The sequence below is a fragment of the Sinohyriopsis cumingii genome, chromosome 1 (assembly GCF_028554795.1).
Source record: "Sinohyriopsis cumingii isolate HCF-2022 chromosome 1, ASM2855479v2, whole genome shotgun sequence".
In the NCBI taxonomy this organism is placed as follows: Eukaryota; Metazoa; Mollusca; class Bivalvia; order Unionida; family Unionidae; genus Sinohyriopsis; species Sinohyriopsis cumingii.
In genome coordinates this window covers 68,198,852-68,222,355 of record NC_142961.1, presented here as the reverse complement: position 1 = coordinate 68,222,355, position 23,504 = coordinate 68,198,852, and the positions used below count along the sequence as shown (strand labels likewise).

General features: G+C 36.0%; 1 protein-coding gene across 1 annotated transcript in view; it reads left to right on the top strand.

The window, feature by feature from the left end:
* Positions 1 to 23,504, top strand: part of LOC149807063 (mutS protein homolog 5-like) — a 163,226-nt gene that overhangs the window by 36,005 nt on the left and 103,717 nt on the right. The window contains exons 5-7 of the mRNA XM_089961387.1: positions 10,919 to 11,040; positions 13,640 to 13,749; positions 23,223 to 23,258. Coding sequence (XP_089817513.1) covers positions 10,919 to 11,040; positions 13,640 to 13,749; positions 23,223 to 23,258 — 268 coding nt within the window. The remainder of the gene's footprint in view (positions 1 to 10,918; positions 11,041 to 13,639; positions 13,750 to 23,222; positions 23,259 to 23,504) is intronic.

Here is a 23,504-nt window from a genome sequence, read left to right as displayed (position 1 = left end):
ACACTCAGTACACTAAAAGTATATAGGGTCTGCTCAGTTTTGTCTTGCAGATTTAGACCATGGGTGAGATCTGTCTGACAACCATTTATCATGTGTAATTTTCTCTGTTTGTCATTCCTGCAGTATATGTCAGAGTTGCATATTATGTACAGAAGTCAGTCATGGCTTGAGGGACAAAAACACTGCTTGCACACAAGGGTTTGCACCATATCATTCCTGGGCAGTGAGATGGAGAGCTGGAACAAGCTTCATTTACAGTCTCACACATCAGAATTATGAACTGGACATGTGGAATAATGTCTTGTACTCTGTCACAGCCTCAAGAACTGGACTACATCATGCCAGTCAAGATGGTCATGTTCATTATTGTCCAGACTTGGCCATATAATTGACCACATTGGGCCATGACCACAATCAGTCACACATTATCAGTCACCAGAAAACAAAATTAACCACTTCCATGGCTTGCATAGTACTGACAAGTTCTTACCAGGTATGATGCCCCATTTAGTGCCATTTATACCAATGAACCCACTTCATGAAACCAGTTATACATAGATTAATCTAACTTGTAGTGTGCTGCTAGGCACTTATTACGGATGATGCCCAATCTATACAGGCACTCTGATGGATCAGACTAACCACATAGTGCTGCTAGGCACTTCCTGTGGAAGATGTACAGTTTATATAGACATCTTCATGGATCAATCTTACATACAATAGCACCTCAGAATACTTCTGGCATACTATTTCCATCTCGGGGCCTCTATTTTCAAATGATGTCTCTTCATTCCCCTCCAGCCCCTGCCACCCAAAGAGACTCTACTTAGTGACACATTAGAAGTAACATCATCTGACTGTACATGCTGTAAGTATAGTGGGCCACCATCATCAACATTATTCTTCAAGTACTTAACAGGTAGTGCAGGAGATGTCGACTACACTTCCTCAATCAGTAGATGACAAATTGGCATTCAGGTTCCCTGGTCATTAGTTTTGTCCTTGTTTTTCTACATCACCTGCCAGGTTTACATAAAGACTCTGCTTTCAAGTGCTTGCACAATCTGAACAGTTATTGACATTTTGAAACTGAGTACATCATCAATTATGAGTTCCAAACATCTATGGATGTATTTTATCCCAAATACCTCCTGCTTTCCATTTGAATATTCATGAATTGATTCACAATGTCATGACTATAGGATCAACTTTGTATTGAATAATTTGATGATCTTTGATATGCAGACTTGAGCTTATGTCCTTCTACTACAGATCTCAATGGAATAAGTGGGTGTATATTCACAGGATTGTCCACTTCATAATACCTTACTAAAGCCATAATAGCAATTGTGAACTTAAAACAGCTGAAAGAGATTTAGCTCTCTAACCCCACCTTACAGACCAATCTTCACCCAAGGAATGCTCACATCCTCCAGACATCTCCTTTTTAATGATCAGGTTGACAGAATTTGCGACAAACCACAATACCTCTCAATCATTGTAATAGCAGAGGGATTTACATAGCAACCCACAAGGTTGCAGGGACATCCCCCCTAGAGTGCATACCTCTGGGAAACAGTCCTACTAGTCCTAAACTAAGTTGAAGAGTCAGAGGGATGTTGGTTGGTTGGTTGTTGTGGGGTTTAACACCATATTTCAGCACATGATAGGCTATGCATGGCGGCCAGTATTAATGGTGGAGGAAAAACCCCGGGAAGAACCACCGACCCACGAGAAGCTACTGGCAAGCTTTCTCACATACCCACGTTAGCGGAATCCTAGACTCGAACCTACGCAGACAGAGGTGAGATGGCAGTGAGCCGTAACGGAGAGCGCTTTAGACCACTCGGCCACTCGGGGCCCCGTCAGAGGGATGTCCATCGTTTCCAGCAGAGTTTCCACGAGACCATCTTTTTGTAGATTACTTATATACAGGCCCCACATTCTACCCTTATCTCAGATCTTGGTAGGAAGTTGACTCCAGTCTTTCATGGCTGAATGGAGAAGATTGACTACCATTACATTGGGATGCAACATTAGTTTAGATATATCAGACTACACTTCTGATCATTTCCAATGCACAAGATCACACTTCTAATCATTTCATATGCATCAGCTCACACTTTTGATCATTTCAAATGGACAAGATTACACTTCTAATCATTTCAGATGCACAAGATCACACTTCTAATCATTTCAAATGCATGTTTTTCATGTCATTGATAGCAGTACTTGGTATTTCATTGCATTTTACTTAAAATAAGTCTAATGGAAACATTTTGCCTGCTTTTTGACAAGATCTTGCATATGTCAGGGTTGGCAAGTTTGCAGTAATGCCCTTATTGGGTTCATAGTCCTCAGTTTTTCTGCAGAGAACCATTATGCATTATTTTTCAACAGGGCCAACATTATTTGGTTGCATTATCGTGAAAGATGCACAAAACTAATTTTAATTTCACACTATTTTGTCTTAGTACTTGTTTGTAATAATTACTAGACTTTTTTGCTGAAATATTCCATTCTTTAGAAACAAAGGCCAACACAAAATTTAAATCACACCATTTGTGTCATCTATCTTTATCTGTTCCAGTCTGATAGATGCTTGCATATCAGATCTGTGATATAGGTTCATTAGATATATGTACACCTTTCACTACTTAAACTATATATCTGGCATCAAATTTTCACTTGAAGACTTATGATGTTCAGAAGGTCCTAAATGAAAATTGTGCCATTCTGACATCCAAAATGGATGCCATGGTGGCCATTTTGAAAATCTTTTTATCATGATTTCTCCTGAACAGATGGTTTTATTTATACAAGTTTTAATCTGATATCCAGTATGGTCACCGTGTCATCCATCTTGAAAATTCTGTTATCGCTTCTTATCCTGAATGGATGGTCTTATTGACATCGGGTTTTCACTAAAGAACTTCTTATGAAGTCCTGTTGGTCCAAGATGAAAATGGTGCCTGTTGAACATGCCTTCAGACATCCAGTCATAAAAAATCTTGTTCATAGCATTCTTCCAGAATGGATGATCATATTGATCATATATGGTTTTCAGTAAAATACATATGATTCAAACAAACTTATAAATGAAAATGGTGACATTAGATCTCCCAAATCATTTTATTGTTACATGGCTATAGCTACATGTAGTTTTCACCAGAGAACTCTTATTATGTCCATTTGGTAATAAAGGAAATGATGCTGAGCTGACATACAGTATGTAATTTTGAATTTCATGTTATGGCCACAAATCTTGTAAAAGTTACTTTTTGGGGAGCAAAAATGATACCTTTCTGACAATATCTTTGTTTGAACATTTAAGTGAAAACCACTTGAGGTACATATATGATATTTGTTAGGATTGTTGTTTTTATAACAGATTACTGATTGCATTTTCAGGCCATTGCATGAAGTTTTTAAATTTTTTAAACACAATTTTGAATCCTTTATAAAGACTTAGAATCTTAGACAAATCCTTGATATGCATACGGGTAGATAACCTAATTACAATTTTCATTCATTCATTCACAGCATCATTTTACATTTTGTAAATTTTTGAATGGTTTTGATTTTGACTTTATATTCTGCATGTCTGCAGTATGGGGCATCCGTGTTTTACAAACATAGATCTAGTCTAGTTTTGTTTCCCTTTGAAATTTTATGTTACCAATTTTGGAGGATATGAGGACACTGTGTCCCCTCTTCCCTTGTGGTCCTAGGTGCACCACTGCATGTATATTTATGTGTTCTCAGGTTGTACAAATATCATTTTGAATTAGTGAAAAATGTTAGACTGGTGGGAGGTACATCAGTTTCATTGCTAAAAGTAATAGTGTAAGATATTTTGAGAGCATTTCATGTTTTTAACAGGATAACAGTATAAGACTTGGCACAAGTCATTAATAATCTTCCTTTTTAGGGTTTCAGCGGTTTTATATTCCCAGGTCTTTTTCATTTTTACAGTTTTTATCATGTCTGGCAATGAGTTGGTGTGTTCAGCATTAATTTGCAGTTTGTTTAAATCAACACAGTTCAGTCATTCAGCATAAAGTCATGAGGTTAATATTTATATTGTCTTATCTAGGTACATGTGCCTTTTTACACATTTTTGCTTGTCACCCTTTTGAAAGGTCTTGATCATAGAAATTGTAATCTTTCATCAGTAAATTCTTGACAATGCCAAAGTTCCCGTTGGTCACTTGTTGAACATTTGTTCTGTTTATTTTTGAACATAAAAACACATTGTTTAGAGATGGGTAGGAAACAGGAAACAATTTGCATGCAGATACAACTCGAAGTAGATTCATCCTAGAAACACTTTCATGTATCAGAGGGAATATGTCCGATGTTTAAATGTATTGTGTATTAATTGTGGTTGGGAACTGTATTAATCAGGGTTTGGGGAGAGTATTAGCCATGAATAATTACATTGAAAGGAAAATAATACATCAAAGTTGAAATGCAGTATGGTAATATAAAGTTTGTTTTTCTGCTTATTTATAGCAATACTTGAGGCTTCATTTTAGTTTCCATGGTCTTAAACAGCATGTTCCTCTAAGCTCAGATACTCTCTATCTAGCAACCTCACCTGTGTGTGTACGTATAAAAAACATTCATGTTCAAGGAACACAGCAGTATGAAAATTATCGTTAAAATCAGATGATTGAAAAAGAAAAAGGCAGTAAAGCTTTAAAATTTGATGTAATTTCGTAGGAAAAAGCAAAGATTAACCCCGATGTTTATTTGAAATAAGAACTAAAACACATTCACAGATCACTTAGATAGTATTGTTGCTTGTTGGATTTCAAATTTCTCACTATTAGGAGTTATCTGTGAATGTAGAAGATAATGTGGAAATGAATTTTGAAAACAAAATTCAAGATGTACAAATACTGTTAGGGAAATGGAATCAAAGAAAATTAACAATATATAGGAAAATTGTTGTTCTAAAATCAATAGCCTTATCTAAACTGACACATTTATTCTTAATGTTACCAGATCCAACAGCATGTGCTCTGAAATGATTTTTTTATATATAGATTTATGTGAATTTATGTGAATAACAGTCCTGATAAAATAAGTAGGACAACATTTATTAATAATCTAGAAGAAAGGGAATTGTGGATGAAACAACTATCGTTGTTTAACAAATCTTTAAAAATATCTTAGATAAAGTGTTTGCTTAACTAATCATTCTGAATGGCAAAATATGATAGACTACTTTCTAAACAAATATCATTTGTCACATTAAACTTTTTTCAATTAAATGATTTTGCAAATATTGAGATTATCCAGAAATATAAAAAATTTGTTTGGAAGGATGTTTTTTAACATGGGCAGAATTTATAACAATAGAGAAAGATAGATACAGCCTTGAAATTTCACAGGAGGGTGTCTTGAAAAATAACAATATACTGATTTACAACAGACCAGTTTTGTACTGATTATGGCTATCCTACAGGGTGAAGTTTATTTATCATTTATTGCATGAACAAGGTCTATACTTATCATATGAAGGGTTCTGTGATCTATATGATTTTTCACCCCAGATTGCACAATATTACGGTATTATAAGTGCAATCAGACTATATTTAAAAAGATTAAATTTGCAGCATGAGAAAAAAAAATTGCACCCTTTTTCCAGAAGAATATTGAAGTTCAACTGGGGAATTAAAAAGGATGTTTTTTTAAAAATTAAATTCAGCTTTCCAAAAGACAAGAATTGGTGGAAACGGGTAAATTTGTCTCTGTGTAAAATTACTTTGGATACAAAATTATGTTGGCTCCAGTTTAGAATTAACCATAACATAATGACTACTGATAGTTTTTATTATTCAAAATTGATTTTTTTTAAAGCTGTTAAAAGTTGTTTTTTCAGTAATAGTGAGGAAGAAACGATGAAACATTTATTTTTCAATTGTGTTATTGTGAAACATTTTTTGGGTTGGGTTTCACATTTTGATAGAATGAGAGATTGGAGTGAATTTTGATAGTTTTGAAAATCTTATTTTATTTGGAGATTTAAATGAATCTTGCCAGTCAAAGTTTATAAATCTGGTATTACTACTAGCAAAATATATGTAGTTGAAACTTTCAAAACAAAAACCAAACCTGCAAAAGTTCTTCTTTGAATTGATATTTCATTTTAAACTTACAGCTAGTAAGTCTGACCAGGGAGATCCAAAAGTACAAAAGTTATTTACCAAATGGAATCATGTGAAAACATATTTTATAGGGAAATAGAGTAGTGCCTGTGAAAGTTGAATAATATAATTACTGAATGAAGTGTTGACTCTGAGAAAATAACCTTTTTCTTTCACTCTCTTTCTCATATGTATATGGGCAGGTAGGCACATATCTGCATATGCATGTGTGTATTATAAAATTTAATGTGTATGTATGCGTATACAGTATTACTGTTTTTGGCTCATGAATATGACTGTTAATGCATGCTGTCCTTTTTTTGTGAAGAAATGTTAATATTTTCATATATATATATTGATATATTATCTTTATTACCCTCTTTCCTTTTATCTTCTGCTTGCTTGTCTTATGGTTTAAATAATGTACCAAGATATTATTCAGCACAAGATAGGCTATACATGGTGGCCAGTATAAATAATGGAGGAAGAATCCAGGAAAACTCCAGAAAGAATCACTGACCCATGAGACTGGCAAGCTTTCTCACATACCCACATTGGCAGAGTCATAGTAGTAATAGTAGCAAACAGTAACTGTATTTCTTCTAATTTCTTTTTTACCTTTTCTATGTATACTTTGTCTTTTAGCAACACCTGAATTTCCAAAAGCTTGGTCCCTTTTTTAAATTGGGTACTGGTACATTGAAAGGTGAGCACTATCAGTAAATGGTCAGACCTATAACTGGGACATATTTGCATATTCTTGATATAAATAAAACTTAAATTCTCTTTGTTTATCATGAAAACATCTAAACATGCCATTTTTAATAGCTTTTTTGAATCGAATTATATCAGAGTTATAAAGTCTCCATGATCACAAAGATGCAATTTTTTTTTCAGGTCTAGTAACTCTCTTTCTTGCTTTTATATTATTTAATGTTCTATAGTTATACACATCTATATCACAGTTTTGAAATAAGTTCCAGTCTGCACAGATGATGGTGGTGGGATTTTTGTACTTGATAACTAAATCAACTACAACAAATAAGCTGGAAAAACTTTATTAGGGCAACATATTTATATTACATTCATTAGGGCAATACATATTTATATTACATTCTTTAGGGCAATACATATTTATATTACATTCATTTGGACAATACATATTTATATTACATTCATTTGGACAATACATATTTATATTACATTCATTAGGGCAATACATATTTATATTACATTCATTTCGACAGTACATATTTATATTACATTCATTTGGGCAATACATATTTATATTACATTCATTAGGGCAATACATATTTATATTACATTCATTAGGGCAATGCATATTTATATTACATTCATTAGGGTAATATTTATATTACATTCATTAGGGCAATACATATTTATATTACGATCATTAGGGCAATACATATTTATGTTACATTTATTAGGGCAATACATGTTTATGTTACATTCATTAGGGCAATACATATTTATAAGTGTTATTAGGTGATTCTTATCTTCTATGTCAGGAGCAATAATATTTCCTGAGGTGTCTTTTAACTTTAAAATCCATATTGTTGTTGTTGTTGTAGGGTTTAATGCCATTTTTCAGCACAAGATAGGCTATACATAGTGGCCAGTATAAATGGTGGAGGAAGAACCCGAGAAAACCCCAGAAAGAACCACTGACCCATAAGAAGCTACTGGCAAGCTTTCTCACATACCCACATTGGCCAAATCTGAGACTTGAACCCCCGCAGAACGAGGTGAGATAGCAGTGATCTGTAGCTGTGAGTACTTTAGACCACTCAGCCACTTGGGGCCCCTCATGCATTTAGTATTTATATCTATGTCAATAACAGTTATTTCAACAAAAAAAGAGGGTCTGCACCAGTTGGTGCAAGTTACCAGGTACTGCATGATTGTTACTTTTCTTTATTCTGTGAAGAACGTAGATATCCACACTGGAGATGTAAATAGATAGTTTGCATTTAAAATAAGCCTGATGATAAACAAGGTTAATTTATCATCTTTTGCAGGTTTTGTAGCATCCTAACATTTGTGACCTCTGACTCTACTGACATTGACCTTAGTCATCCGTCATTAAATTCTGGAATCAGGGGCGGATTAAGGCTCACTGGTGCCCTAAGCACTGACAAATCTTGGTGCCCCCCTCCTTTCCAGGTACACCTGGGAAGATAACCCTAGGGTGCACCATGATCAAGAAACAGAACATTATCATCAATTTGCACAGTTTTATCAGTTTTTTTTACAAATCTTCATTCGTTTTTTTTCTTTTCATCCTTTTCTCAACTTTGTGTGCCCCCTTTGGCCCTGGTGCCCTAAGCACGTGCTTAGTCTGCTTAATGGTTAATACGCCCCTGCCTGGAATTTATTTACACATCTCAAAACTAAATGTTAAAGCTGTCAGGTTCCAGCCATGGCAGTCAGTGGTCAATGTGCTGGACTTATTGAATCATACAATCAATTGGCTACAGTTGACTACCATGGTGTATCCATTGGCAAGCCACTTTACCCCTATTGTCATAGCAGTTAATGGCCAGTTTGTATTGATGTACTGTAAAAATCGAAACCAATCCTTTGATGATGACATAAATTAATATGTTGAGAAAATCAAGTGTACATCCAGAGAAGTGACCCGTTTTTACTCTGGCATAACACTGGTGGAGGTCTTGTAGACATATACTGTTTGAGACTTTGGTTCTATGAATATTTTTCTGTGGAAAAATACATGATAATCATTCTGAAAAATGCCTATAGGTTTCAGATTTACAAGTGTTATTCTGCAGAAATTACACATTTATAGCATTTGTCCAGCCATTAAGTTCCACTCCACTGTTTTCTGCCCTTTTCATTTTCTTAAATAAACAGCATGCTCTGTTAAGCTAAGGCACTCAGTTTCTTGCTTTGGAAACCCTATATAGTTATATTAGAATAAAAAGCTCCATGTGTAAGGAACAAAACAATATGAAAATAATTTTTAAAATTAAAAAATGATCTGAAAAAGAAAAAAACACTAGGTAACTTATAAATTTTACTTAGAGTAAACTTTATCTGTCAACTTGATACTTGCATATGGCTATTTCTGTTCAAAAATTGTAAGTAGACATAGAGGTTGAAACTTCACTCATGCAGCTTGAAATGATAAATAAAAATTGAAGTGAAATGAATTTTTAAAATGGTTCATTGTTGATTCAAGTTTGTTTTCCATTTGTTTTTGGTCAAGCTTATACAAAAACTTCACTCTCACTCTTCAAATCTAACATACTTACCAGAGGTAGAAAAGACTGATCTAAATTTATAATTACCACATGTACTTGCATATAAGATGAGTCAAATTGCAAACAACAAAGATCCTGATTTGCAATAGCATAATGCACCTGCAGACAAGGGTACATGTTTTTTGTTCTAGTAATTACTCGTAATAAACTGCAGTGAGACCCAGATCTGCTGGCACATTATATGATGGCAGATCTAGGTTAGTGCAGTGTGCAGTTGGACTCAACTTATAAGTGAGTGTTTCGAGTCTATGCTCTTAATATAAGTAACAGAAAAGAGTGAAGACAACAAGCTTTGTAAAATTTAACAAAATAATTTATTTCCCTAAAATACAAAGTGAAAAATGAGAAAAAAGGACATAAGGTATTGCGAATTAAATCCAAAAATAATCCAATAATTAAAGACACAAATCCTATTAATAAAAAGTCCTGAATAAAACTCAGCTCAAGTACCAAAGAGTTCCATAATTGAAGGCAATGATATGTCTCTTATAGCTTGCAAAATACTGATGTGTCAACAGATTCTTGTTGAATCACAGAAATATTATACCAGGTTTGAATTCAGTATAAATTCCAATGAATGTCTTTATCCAAGAATTTTATCAGAGCACTTCTATATTTCCAGAGAAAATAATCACTTGAATTCAGTAATTTGAATAAAATAAAATTCAGCCCAAATTGGTCACCACATAATACAACTTAAAGAGCTAGATGTTAAATCACGACTGGTAAATCCTCACAATTATGAGATAATATAGTCTTTGCTTGACCTCAGGTCACAATTAGCATTTTCTAAAAACAACCATTACCTAATGGAAAATGACCTTATAGAATGATCTAATGAACCTTGTTTATTTACAACACAATAGCCTATAGAATTCACTTAGGAATCTCCAAAACCCTGACCATGATCAACATATTTACTCTTTCCTTGTTTACCTGAATAATAATCCTGATAATAAGCTCATACACATAGAGAATAATGAAGCTATTAGTTGTTTCCATAAATTAAATAAAAAAAATAAAAAAATGTCAGTCAGGTCAAGCAGAAATGAACTAAATTTTGGACAAGGTCAGTCCCAGCAAAAAGTGCTACATTACAATAACATATAATGGAATAAAAAAAATTAAAAAACAAACAACAATTAAATTACATATACATAACACAAGTATATATGGTACTTACACCGGGTATTAGTATTATGAAGAACAATTTTGTCAAGTTTTATTTTTTAATAATTACTAGTTGATCAAGTTAGGGTATTTTCTGGGCAATGAAAAAAATTTGGTACTTTCCTACTAGGTAAGTGGATTTTTGTGTATTTTTTAACCATGCTGCCAGTATGCTCGGTCAAAGCTGTTGAAGAAATACTGTTCATTTTCTTTTGTGTGATTTTCAGGTATGTTTCTGGAAGTATTTTTTAAAGTTAAAAAAAGACCCAACCATTTATATTCTATTTTCAGCCCTGGAGATGTGTAAAAGACGTATCCTATCACTGGATTTGCCTTCAATACCATCACACTACACTGTCACAGAGCGGACTCTCTACATGTCATCCCTTGTGCCTTTTGAGAATGCATGCATGGTAAATTAAATCTGTTGCTTTGCTAATTGAATGAATAATTGGCCTTAAACATGCCATTTCATAATGATTAGTATATGAAACCCATATCAAAGAATCTTCTTCATTTGTTTTCCACTTGGACTCAAATGCCTCTAATCAGAGCTAAGGACTGCATTTATTTCACAATAGTTTTTAAGATAAATATCATCAAAATATTGGCATCAGTTTAAGGTATCTGTTTTGTAGGGTAAGTCTTTTCTTAACACAGTTCTGTTTATTTATTTAGCTCTTCAGCTCTATAAGTGAAGTTGTGGAGACTACACTATGGCACTAAGTTTAGTCAAGCATGAGGTCAAGCCTGTAAGTGTGGCTGTGGCAAAGACGGTCCGAATAGTAATGAATATGTGCACCAACAATTCTGACCAGCATCAGCCAATCATGCAAACTATGTTTGGTACGGGAGGGGAGCAGGAGGCTTGTGTTGGTTGATTAGTAGGGCTGCAAGATTTATGCTTGTAAATTGCTTATTTTAGTTTGCTACCAGTAAATGCTTCAAATTTGGTTACTGTGTAAATGAACATGCACATGGTTGTCACTGTTGCAGGAACTACCCATTCAGTTTAAATCATATATTTCTAAATCATTTCTTAAGAACACTGTTTAGTAAGATTTTTTCTTAAATGATGAATGATTTTTGCATAAAATGTGGAATTGCTAGGAAGAAGCCAGTGTTTTTGCCCCGATATACTGTAGAAAAGAAGTTGACTTTTTCTTTTCTCAAGTTGATGTCCCCACTACATTTTTTTTTCATGCCAGTGAGTGCATAAGTTTTCTAGGTGCAAAATCACCTTCTATTGTGTCTTTTTTCTGTTTAATAACCAATGCAAAACAGTTGAAACATCATATTTTGCACATTTTTAAAACTTTTGTTCTATTTCAATGAATAGTTATACATGCATTAATGTTTTAATCCACAAGATTCCACTTAATATTTACAAGTGAAGCATGCTGAAGTGAGTGAAATTCTATACATTTGTAGTTCAACAATCAAGAGCAAATACTCTTCTGTGGAGACTTATTGGCCGATTGTGTGCAGAAGTAAATAAGTTTATTTTGTATTTCAGTTTATCAAAGTTGAAGTTGTACCTCGATATGTGTCACCTGATTCTAACAGTAACTGAATTTTGAGGTTATCATCTTTTAAAATAACATAGTTGTACAACTATTTTAATGAATCAGACAAATAACAATTTTAATGTGTTGGACAAATGACAAATTTACTGAATCAGATAAATAACTGTTTACTATTTTAATAAAGTTTAATGAGTATTTCAGTTGTTTTGCAGTCATTGCAAATTTTGCATGTCAAGATGCTCCAATGAATGTAACCACTGCTGTTGTTGTTAACTGCATTTTTGGTTAGGCATTGCACTTTTTGTATTGACTGAGCTTTTTTTAATCCCCAGTTCTTGCGTAAAAAATTTGAGTGGTTTCTTACATTTTTCTTGTAATTTTGAATGATTTATGCAAAGAATTGGTGCTTCTGCTGTTCACCTTTTTAGCACCAGTGTTAGGGCAAGTATTGATGGGCAGTGTCAGAATAGATCACTGCCATATTTTGGACAAAAGAAATATACTGGTGGGCACCCTGTCCAGATGGGGCCTTCTGGTCCTCACAGAATGATTCCTGCACCTCTTGTTCACAGAGGCACTTTTTTTTAACCATGGAGGAGGCCAATAGTGACTTGATTGCTACAAGACTGAACAGCAAGCTCCGTCTTTGTGTCTCTCCTTTGCCAGATCAGGGAGCCTGGATGTCGGATGCTTTGTGTCTGAAGTGGGATCTTTGGTACGCTTACTCCTTCCAACTTTAAAATAATTTCAAAGCTCTACACTAAGTCAGAATTTCATGGATGGATTAACCTGTTAGCCGCGCTATTGTCACAGCTGCCGTGTTCAATGATCTACACATCCTGTTGGCACATGAGTCCAGAAGATTACCTCAGAGGAAACACCTGCTCTCCCAGCACTCAGCTTATGAACAATAACTTGTACATATACTTATGATGTTTGACCAGACTTGTTATTTAGTTTTATTCCAGGGAACTAGTTGATAGTCAGCACTGACTTGTTTTAAATTGTTCTAGGTCATCTGTCTTGACTTAAAATTTTAGCTGTACAGAAAACAAGAATTTGAACAAATTGGTTGGAATAATAGTGCAAGGGAGACAACTCACTTTTAGATGTGCATGTTTGACCTGTGTGATGTAGTCAGTCAGATAAATGAGCTATGTTAAAGCAAAGTTTGCTCTGAAACATAATTATAAAAAATCATTTGTGTTTATTATGCATTTTATATGTCTTAAAGGTAGTTTAGCACTTTTTTCCTTTCTTGGTTATTTCTTTCTTGCTATATTGAGTCCACCTTAGTCTCCTATCAGAGCCAAACTTTTTGTAATACTGGTGTTATCTTTATCATCTTCGGTGTCATCATCAGTGTCACATGGAAATAATGATTTTCTCAGTAAATAAGCAAATTTTACAGAGCAGCTATTTTCATACAAATTTACAATTGATTAAGCATAATATTCAGTGCATTTGTCTAACATGAATTTTTCAGGTGCGAGCTGTAGGAGGATTAATTAAATATCTGGAGAGAAAGCGGATCGGTGTCCAGCTGGAGGAACAGAGTGTCAGGGTTCCCATCCTGGAACTCAAAATCTTCTCTCTGTAGGTTTTCAGTATATATTTAAGTATATACCTACAAGTTTAGTTTTATTAATTAATAAATCCACATTGACAGGCTTGCCCTTGCAATGTTCAAGTTTCCAATCCTTGACCATAAGCTCTTCTATGTGTATTTTTTCATCTAACTAGACAAAGATTTGTTCTCATTGTTGAAACTTCCATAATTATCCAGTTTTGCATTTGAAAATTTTGTCCTTGAATGTATTGAAGTGAATTATTTTTATGAATTTATTATTATTTAGTGGCAAAGTTAGAAAGTAAAGTAAACATAATCAAGGTAATTATTTTAATTATTTCTTGTCTTTTCATGTCTTGGAAAATTTGGGCATAGAAAGGAGCATGATACACTCCTAATATATGTTGTGCATGCACAGGATGTGTTGGCATGGATGGTTACTCCATTATTGTTTGTGTCCCAAAGAAGTTTGGGATTTGGTGGAAAGTCGCTGGGACTATCTCATCCATCTTTTTTATATAATAATAATAATAATAATAATAATTAGGACTTTGTATAGCGCCTAATCTTTAGAAGCTCTAAGCACTTTACAACATTAGACAACACCTATAAGATATAAAACATATAATAATATTATTACAAAAACAAACACCATGAAATTAGAAAAACAATCAAAAATAAAAAAAACATGCTGAGAATATTTCAGGTAGGAAACATTATTACGTCTTTAAGTTTGTTCTTGCAGTCAAAATAAGTGAGTTTTGAGAGCCCTCTTGAATGTGATCACTGTGTCTTTGTGTCTAAGTTCAGTGGGCAATTCATTCCATGTTGCTGGGCCTTGGTATGCAAAAGAACGCTGTCCATATGACTTTGTTTTAATAGTGGGAATAATGAGTATACGATTGTCAGAAGAGGAGCGTAAGTATCTTGCTGGTGTGTACACATGGGTGAGATCGGATAGGTATGTTGGACTAGAGTCTGACAGTGAAACGTAGCACAGAGAACAAATTTTGTGTTTGAATTTTTTCAAATCGATAACCAGTGTAGGGTAAAGAGCAGCAGGGAGGTGTGCTCTGATCGTGGTACTCTAATTATGATCCGAGCAGCTGTGTTTTGAACTTTTTGAAGTTTCTGGAGTAGATATTGAGATGAACCAGACAGAATTGAGTTACAATAGTTCAGTCTTGAAAGTACCAATGAACACACAAGTGTTTAGTGGCATCAACTGAAAGATATTTGCGAACTGAGCTGATGCATCTCAGCTCAAGATATGCAGCCTTGCATATGTTCATGACATGTTGGTGCAATGTGAGAGTACTGTCCAGAGTAACACCTAGGTTTTGTACTGATTGTGTGAATTTAATGTTAGTGTTGCTGATATTTTTTGTTTGAGATAAAGGATGTGAATGAGAAAGTCTTTGTGTTGTGATCAGAATGGCCTCAATTTTATCAGCATTCATCTGCAGCTTGTTCCATGTCATCCATGATTTCACATCAGAAATGCACATCTCTACACCTTGGATGGTAGCATCAGCTTCAGTTGGGGGGCTAGATTTGTATATTTGGGTGTCATCAGCGTACAACTGGTGAGACACTGGATGATGATCTATGACACTAGAGACCGGCTGAGTGTACAGAACGAAGAGAACAGGTCCGAGAACAGACCCCTGTGGAACACCACAACATAGATCAACTGGGCTGGAGTGTATTCCATTTGCAGATACAATTTGTGTCCTGTTGACCAAGTAGGACTTGAACCACAGTAAGGCTGTATCATGAATGCCAAATACATGCTGGAGATGGTGAAGTAATATATCATGGTCTGTTGTGTCAAATGCTGCAGACAAATCAAGGAGGGTGAGGACTAATCTTTCTGCTATCCAATGCAGAGAGAATGTCATTAACTACTTTTAGAAGAGTAGTTTCAGTACTGTGGCAAGGGCGATATGCAGATTGATCAGTCTATTGAAGATGCCTGCAGATATGACACTTCCAGAGGTACAGAACAATCTTGTGTGACTGCACTTCCTAGTGTGCAGAAGTCATCTGACTCAGAGAATTTGCTGTGGCATTTACTTGTGTACAGAAGCTACCTGCAGGTATAGTTTTTTTTCCATTGTACAGAAGTAGCCTGTTTCTAAAATGGTTCTTCACCTGATTCAATGAGAAAGGTGTCAGAGTTTGGAAGTAATATAAGGCAAGACCTTTAAGAGCAAAAAACAAGCCCCTTGCCTGCCCAATGCAAAGGAAGCACCATCATCATCTCAAATTAAAGCAAGATCTTGTTCTTCAGAGTTGAGTTTCCCAAATAGAAACACTGCGTTTAGTTCTACATCATTGGATGGATCATTGCCCAGTGAAAGGCCACTAGTTACTGGGCACTGTCACCAAGTATTGTTGCAGACGAGTCATGGAACATGTGTTGCTGAGCACTGGGGCACTAGACATCAGGTGCCTGACACTGGTCATGTTAATGCTTAGTGACGTTTATAGAAGGTCCACCATTAGACAGTAATAGTCACTATGACACCAGGGTTTGGACACTGATCACCAGGCATTGTCCAAGATGTAATTGACTGAATTTGTAATTGGACACCAGGCAGCTTCTACAAGGCACCATGTCCCCGTCACTGAATATAATGGATGGTACCAATCTTCTGTTTTGGTCACGAATCACTGAGCACCAGTCATGGATCACAAGGTATCAAGCATTCATCTACATACACCAGGCATCATACATCAGTCTTTGCACCAGGTACTAAATTTTGACCACCAGACAGCAGGAAGAGGGATCAATTTGATAACAACCATTACTGTATGCTACCTTTCAGTTCCTAGGGGAAATGACCTTCTTATCTATAAAACTGATCTGAAAGACGGAATTGGGTCAGTGCTCCTTCCTTTTCCTTTTCCATGTTTCTGTTCAACACCTACAAAGCTAATTGGAGACATCCACAATCTAGGTTTTCCCACATACAACTCGCAACTTCCAGTGTAGAGTGGGATTTGCCACTCCGTTACTTGAAAGAGAGAGGGTAAAAGCTAGTCCTGTATCCAGTTCTAGGAAGGAAATGAGACAAAACAGGATGACAAACTGTTAATCTTTATGAATGCAGATTAGTTATTGGAAGAACCTGACACACTTTGTCCATCTTATCATTGGGTTCCCCATTTTCATTGAACCCACTAGGTCAGGTCTGGTTTTTTTTATAAAGCAGTAAATACAGTACTCCCTGCTTCCCCAACATACATGTCCCAAACTGCAGGATCTTCAGAGGTTTGGATCTCCTTCAGTTTGAATCTGTTGTTGCTCCTTCATTGGTCTCTGCATCAGCTACATGGTCCATTTACACTGGACAACAAATTTTTACAAAAGTCATGTTACTGAAATAAAATTAGTCAATTCTTATCAATTTTTATGTGCTGAACACGAATATGACAGTCAAATTGCAAAATTGGCTCTAGTTTTTTTTGTAATCTGCAAGAAATTAATGTTTACATAACGAAATGCATTCCAACAGTAAAAGGTCAACTGTAATAGCCTACCTATAAAAAATCAAGTCATTGACTACATCTTAGATTTCTTCGCCTGTCTCTTGTACAGCTGTTCGGGAGCATCTCTGAGGAGTGTCCAGCAGTAGTCAGCCAGCATTGTAGTGGACCATTTTCCCTGGTATCTTTGTTCCACTGTTGCGATATCTTGATGAAAACGTTCGCCGTGTTCATCACTAACAATACCACAGTTGCTAGGAAAGAAATCCAAATGGGAATGAAGGAAGTGAATCTTTAGAGACATATTGCAGCCAAGTTTCTTATACTTCATCAACATGTCTTCTACTAGTTCCTTATAGTTTTCTGCCCTAACATTTCCGAGGAAGTTTGTAGAAACTAGGCGAAAAGCATTCCATGCTTGTTTCGCGTCACCTTCCAGCAAGTTGTTGAACCGGTCATCTTTGAAAAGCTCTCGAATCTGAGGACCCACAAAAACTCCCTCTTTAATCTTTGCTTCGCTGAGTCGAGGGAATTTTTCATGCAGGTATCGGAATGCTGGCAAAGTCCGGTCAATGGCTTTCACGAAGTTCTTCATCAAACCTAGTTTGATGTGAAGGGGTGGTAGCAAGATTTTCTGAGCCTCAACCAGAGCTGGGTGTTGGATATTCTTCTCTCCAATGGCTACATTCTGCCTGTGAGTCCATTCCTTCCTCATGTAGTGCATTTCCCTTGCTCGGCTATCCCACTCACATAAGAAACACATGTATTTTGTATATCCTTGCTGCAGTCCCATTAAAAGGGCAACTACCTTCAAATCACCACAGAGGTGCCAGCTGTACTTGTTATACTCAATGGAATTCAGTAGCTGCCTTAAGTTATCGTATGTCTCTTTCATGTGGACAGCATACGCTACTGGAATAGATGGAAGAATGTTTCCATTGCGCAAAAGCACAGCCTTGAGACTCAGTTTCGAAGAGTCCACAAATAGTCTCCATTCTTGTGGGTCATGAGTGATTTTTAAAGCATTCATGAGGCCCTCAATATCGGAACAGAATATCAGATTACTTTCCTTTCTGAAGAAAGGCTCCAATTGCTGGTGGCGCTTTCGATATGCAGTAATTGTGACATCTTCTTCTAGAAGATTCCATTGTTGGAGTCTTGATCCTAGCAATTCTGCCTTGTTCTTTGATAAGTCCAAATCACGAATCAGGTCATTTAGTTCTTCCTGTGTTATTCTGTGTGGGGTTGATGATGCACCACAGTGAAAATCTGGATCACTGCATGCTGATGGACCAGGAGAAGAACAGGTCGACTCACCTTTGTCTTCGTCAGATGAATCAAGAGAATATTCTGCTGGAGGTTCTGGAATAGGAAGTCCCTCACCATGTGGAACTGGTCTCAATGCAGACGGAATGTTTGGGTAGACTATTCTCGACTTCTTTCGCTTCGTTATTCCGCCGGAAAGAGGAGGAACCAAGCAGAAGTAACAGTCATTTAGGTGGTTGCTTGGCTCTCTCCACACCATTGGGACTGCAAACGGCATTGATGACCTTTTGCAATTCAACCACTGTGAAAGCTGTGTTGTACATGTAGCACAGCATATATGCGGAGCCCAAGGCTTGTCTTGGTCACCAACCTTGCATCCGAAGTAAAGATGATATGCCTTCTTCACTTGAGAATTGATACTTTTCTTCTGGTTGGCAAATGTCACTTCCCCACAAATATAGCAAAAATTGTCCGCGGTATTAACACACTTTCGAGGCATTACTGTTCTTTATTGTACGTAAATGGATAAAATAATAAGTTTTATGTAACAGTAGCTTGAACTGTCTCACACAACGTCTAAAATATTTTAAATGCTGAACCTATCTGATTGGGCTTTATATAGTACACTGCTTACGTCAGCTTCAGCAGCCGCCTGGCATTAGTATAATAGGCCTACACATGTATAGTACACTGCTGACGTCAACTTACTTCAGCAGCCGCATGGCATTAGTATTGCATTGCATCAGAAAATGATGCAATCAACTGTGGATGATGTGATGATGATCTTATTATGCAATGTTACATCATTATTCCGGATGTTGCTGCAGTCCTACTGGAGAAATTTACACAGTGAAACATAGAAAATGAGGTATATGAATATCTTCAAAACGAGAGCCAATACAAATTTTTCACGGTTATATTCGTGTTCGGCACACCAAAATACTACAGATTAGGGCCTTTTCAAGTCAGTAATGATTTCACTGTTGACCAGTGTTATCTGACTGGCACTTAAACCCACCACTTTGGATTATGTTGCCTCCCAGGTTTTGATTTCAGCAGGGACTTGGACACAGCTACCTATCTGGAACTGAAGGCAAGGACACATGTTAACATAGCCTTGTATGCCATGTTGTTGTTTTGCTTCATTCAGTATGTTGAAGGAGGGATCTTTGTCTTCGGTGGCCTTGCAGCAACTTTTAGAGGCTGCAGCCAAGACTTTGAGACCCACACTCTCAATGTCAGTGCAGAGCTACTTCACCTCTGAAGTGTTACAATTTTGGAGATATCCATGGTTTTGCTTGATCCAACAAAACCCATCATTAATCTCCAGGATGCTTATCTCCACATTTCTGTATTCCCACTTCTCAGGGAATTTCTGCAGTTTTGTCTGGCAAAGGAAGTTTTTCAGTATTGGGCTCTTCATTTTGGCATAGCTTCCACTTCTAGAGCATTCACCATTGTGATGGATATAATAGCAACTTATTTAAAGTCTTTAAGGTTTCTTATCTTCCAGTGCTCTGATGACTGGTTGATGTGCAATGCCCTTGGACGTACACGTTTGAGGTATCTGCTTCTCTTTTGGGAGATGGTTACTTGACTAGGCCTAATCCACAATCAGAAGTCAGATCTTATCCCTTTTCAGAATTTTCTTTACATGGCTTGACATAGTCTTACAGATACTTGCCTTCTTAGTATGACTGGATGAGAAGATCTCATCTCAACTCTTCATCTCTCTTCAGGTGACTCTGAATGTAGCAGCAGACTTAGTTCCTGATGGAAGGTTTTATATGTGGCCCCTAATGTGAACTGATGACATCACAAGGACCCCTTTCTGCTAGGATCACTTAGGATTTTTCATCACCTTCTGTGTTGGTGGAAAAATCAGGACAGGTTTCTGACCTGAGTTCCAATTCTTGCTTTGGAATCTCACTCTTTCCTTTTTACCCACATCTTAGATTCAGGCAGGGGGGCTAATTTAGAGCCCAAAGGAGTAGTTCTGCAGGGCTGATGGTCTGAGGAAGAAGGTTTCTTCCACATCAGTGATTTAGAAATACAGGCTGTTTTCTAGTACTTAAGACTTCAAGGGTGTTGTCAACTGCATAAGGCATTGCAATGTCTGTGGTTGCTACAGACGACACATAGGTCTTAGTGTACCTCAGACACCAAGAGGGCACTTATGCTCTTCCTCTACTCTTTAAATTGGAACCTATGTTGGACAGCTTTGGAGCATATTTCTCACAGAATTTCTGGGAAATATTGAATATTTTGGTGGACAGCTTGAGAACACACGAGTGATCAGTCCTCACAAAATGGTCTCTATGCCAGTTGGTAGTAGAGATGCTTTTTCATCTGTGCAGAAGGCCAATAGTAGACTTGTTTATAATGAAGCTGAACAAAAAGCTTTCTCTTTATATGTTTCTAGCAGCACATGCATTTTCTCTTCTTTGCCAACTGGGGATACTGTCGCAGAATCAGCTACCTTTGTTAGTTCCTATTCTTATTAAAATCTCCAGTCTTAGTTATATTTGTGCTGAGGATGATTAAGATAAACCCTTTTGCTGAGTTAGAAATTTATTATTCTGGCTGTCTAAAGCAGGAGGAAAAAGAAAGGGTTGTAACCATTTTTTCATTCTTTGAAATTAATAAGCTTTATCTGCAGCTTACTGAGAGATCTCTTCTTTTTTAAAATGGCCAGAAAAGGTCTAATTCTACCAATTTCAAAATAAAAAGCTAACATGTTTATTCTGATTATGGTACCACTCCAAAGTTGGTACCATTCCATTTGAAGTTTTTTAAACATGTGGCAGCATGTACTTTCTGTCAGGTTTCGTAGTGCATGGAAAGTTAAAAGTTTGGAACAATTGATTGTAACTACCCCCAGCATTTATTAAAGGAACAAGTGGAACTTGATTACCCCTTTAATAAAGCCAAGTTATTCAGCTAAAGCAGTAGATATTGTCATGATAGTGTGCTGACATGAAACTTGGATGGCATTATTTCAAGTATATTGAACACAAGGAATAAGCTAATAAATAAACAAAAAGGAGTTGGATTTTTAATGCTCTGAAGAATCAAGTAATGCATGCAATGTAGTTCTGTAGTTGTCATCATTTAGCACCTCAATCATTTTACTTGTGAATATATGAGTGCTGAAACCTCTCACATAGGTGCCTCCAAAATTTAAATCTTTTAAAGTTTGCATAGTACAGGTACTTCCAGATTTGCAGTAGACTAAAAAGAGCACCTAAATTAGCTGTGGTCAAACTTGAAAATGTATATCCAGTTGAACTGAATAATGGCCAAAGTAATGCATCTCGGTGTGTTAAAAAGAATCTGTTGTTGTTTGGGGTTTAATGCCATTTTGCAGAGCACAATATGTTATACATTGTGACCAATATAACTGGTAGAGGAAAACCCCATTAAGAACCACCTACTCATGGGAAGCTTCTCACAAGCTTTATCACATACACACATTGATTGTGCCTTAGACTCAAACATATGCAGACAGTTGCTGGCATTGATCGATAAAGGTGAGTACTTTGGACCAGTTGACCACCTATAGATATATTAATAATGATAATAATAACAGTAGTAATAATAATACTATTAAATTGAATTACACATTTTAGTAATGTGATTATGTTGAAAAATTCACTCATGCCTAGGATTAAGGATTTCCCTCGTTCACTGCATTTCGCTATAGAGTTTTGTGATCTTTAGGCACTCATGAAACATTAAGCATGATTGCTATGCAAAGATCAATTATCCTCATTATATACATGATGTCACTTTACTGCAAAATTTATCTTTGCTCATTCTCATTACATCATTCATTGAATTATTAAAATAGGTTCACTTGGGAATTATCTGTCAAGTTCTGTTAGAACTAGATGAAATGTGAGAGGCTTGTTAACAACTTTGTCATATGATGACATGACATCTGCTCTTTCATACGTCTGCTGTTGTGAGATCATGGTTCAGTCATAATTTTATTTTTAATGGTTGCCACAGTAAATTCATTTACTTAACATTGAAATGATCTGCACATATTTTATATTTTTCTTGACTCCGAACAGACGGGTGTGAAGTAATTTGCCTCCTGATACATTATATATGAAAGAATTATACATGCTAGACTCGTGTCTAAGATCGAGTAACCCATTCACTGCCTTCGTTTGTGACTTCCATGATCTTTGGCATGCTAATGAATTATTCAGCTTAATTGATGCGCAGACATATTATCTTTGTATATTTATCATATACCAAATATTACAACACTAATAAGCTTTTATTTTGAAATAATGAGGCTTACATTACAATATGTACTTGTTTATAAGACAAGTCCTACTGCAAACTGCATGGAACCAGATCTGCTGTTGCATAATGCACCAGCATTTCTGTGTCATTGCAGATGGTTAGGAGTAATCAGTAGAACAAACAACATAGACTCTGATCTGCAGGCACATTATGCTACAGCAGATCAGGATCTTTGATGTTTGCAGTTTGACTGACTTATAAGTGATTAGAGATGGTAAGAAACAGAGAAAATAAGTTTTGCTAACATCGTTTATGATCTTTATGAAAAAGGTTCCAGATTTTTTTCTTTGTCACTCCTGCAGAAGTATTTTCTCCTATTTTTACTCCAAAGTTTGCTGTTTTTGAAAGCTTCTTACCTTTTCTTGATCACAAAGGGGTATATTGAATTTACATGTAACTAACAGAGATTTATTTTCTGTTTTAGAGAAAATCAGTTGATAATGGATGATACAGCCTTCAGGTGAGTCTTATGTTTGTCATTTGCTCTCAACTGTCTTCCATCTGCCATCCATGTCCAGCCAGTAGGTCTTTTTGCAGTACACATATTGAGATCAGACTTGATCTGTGACATGACCAGAATTTCAAACCAGTAGATATATAAATTTTTATCAGTAGATTGACTTCAAAACCAGTAGATCTTTTATTGGCATGACTTATACATTCTTTAGGAAGACTGAAAACAAAACAAGTGCATTTTAGTCATAAT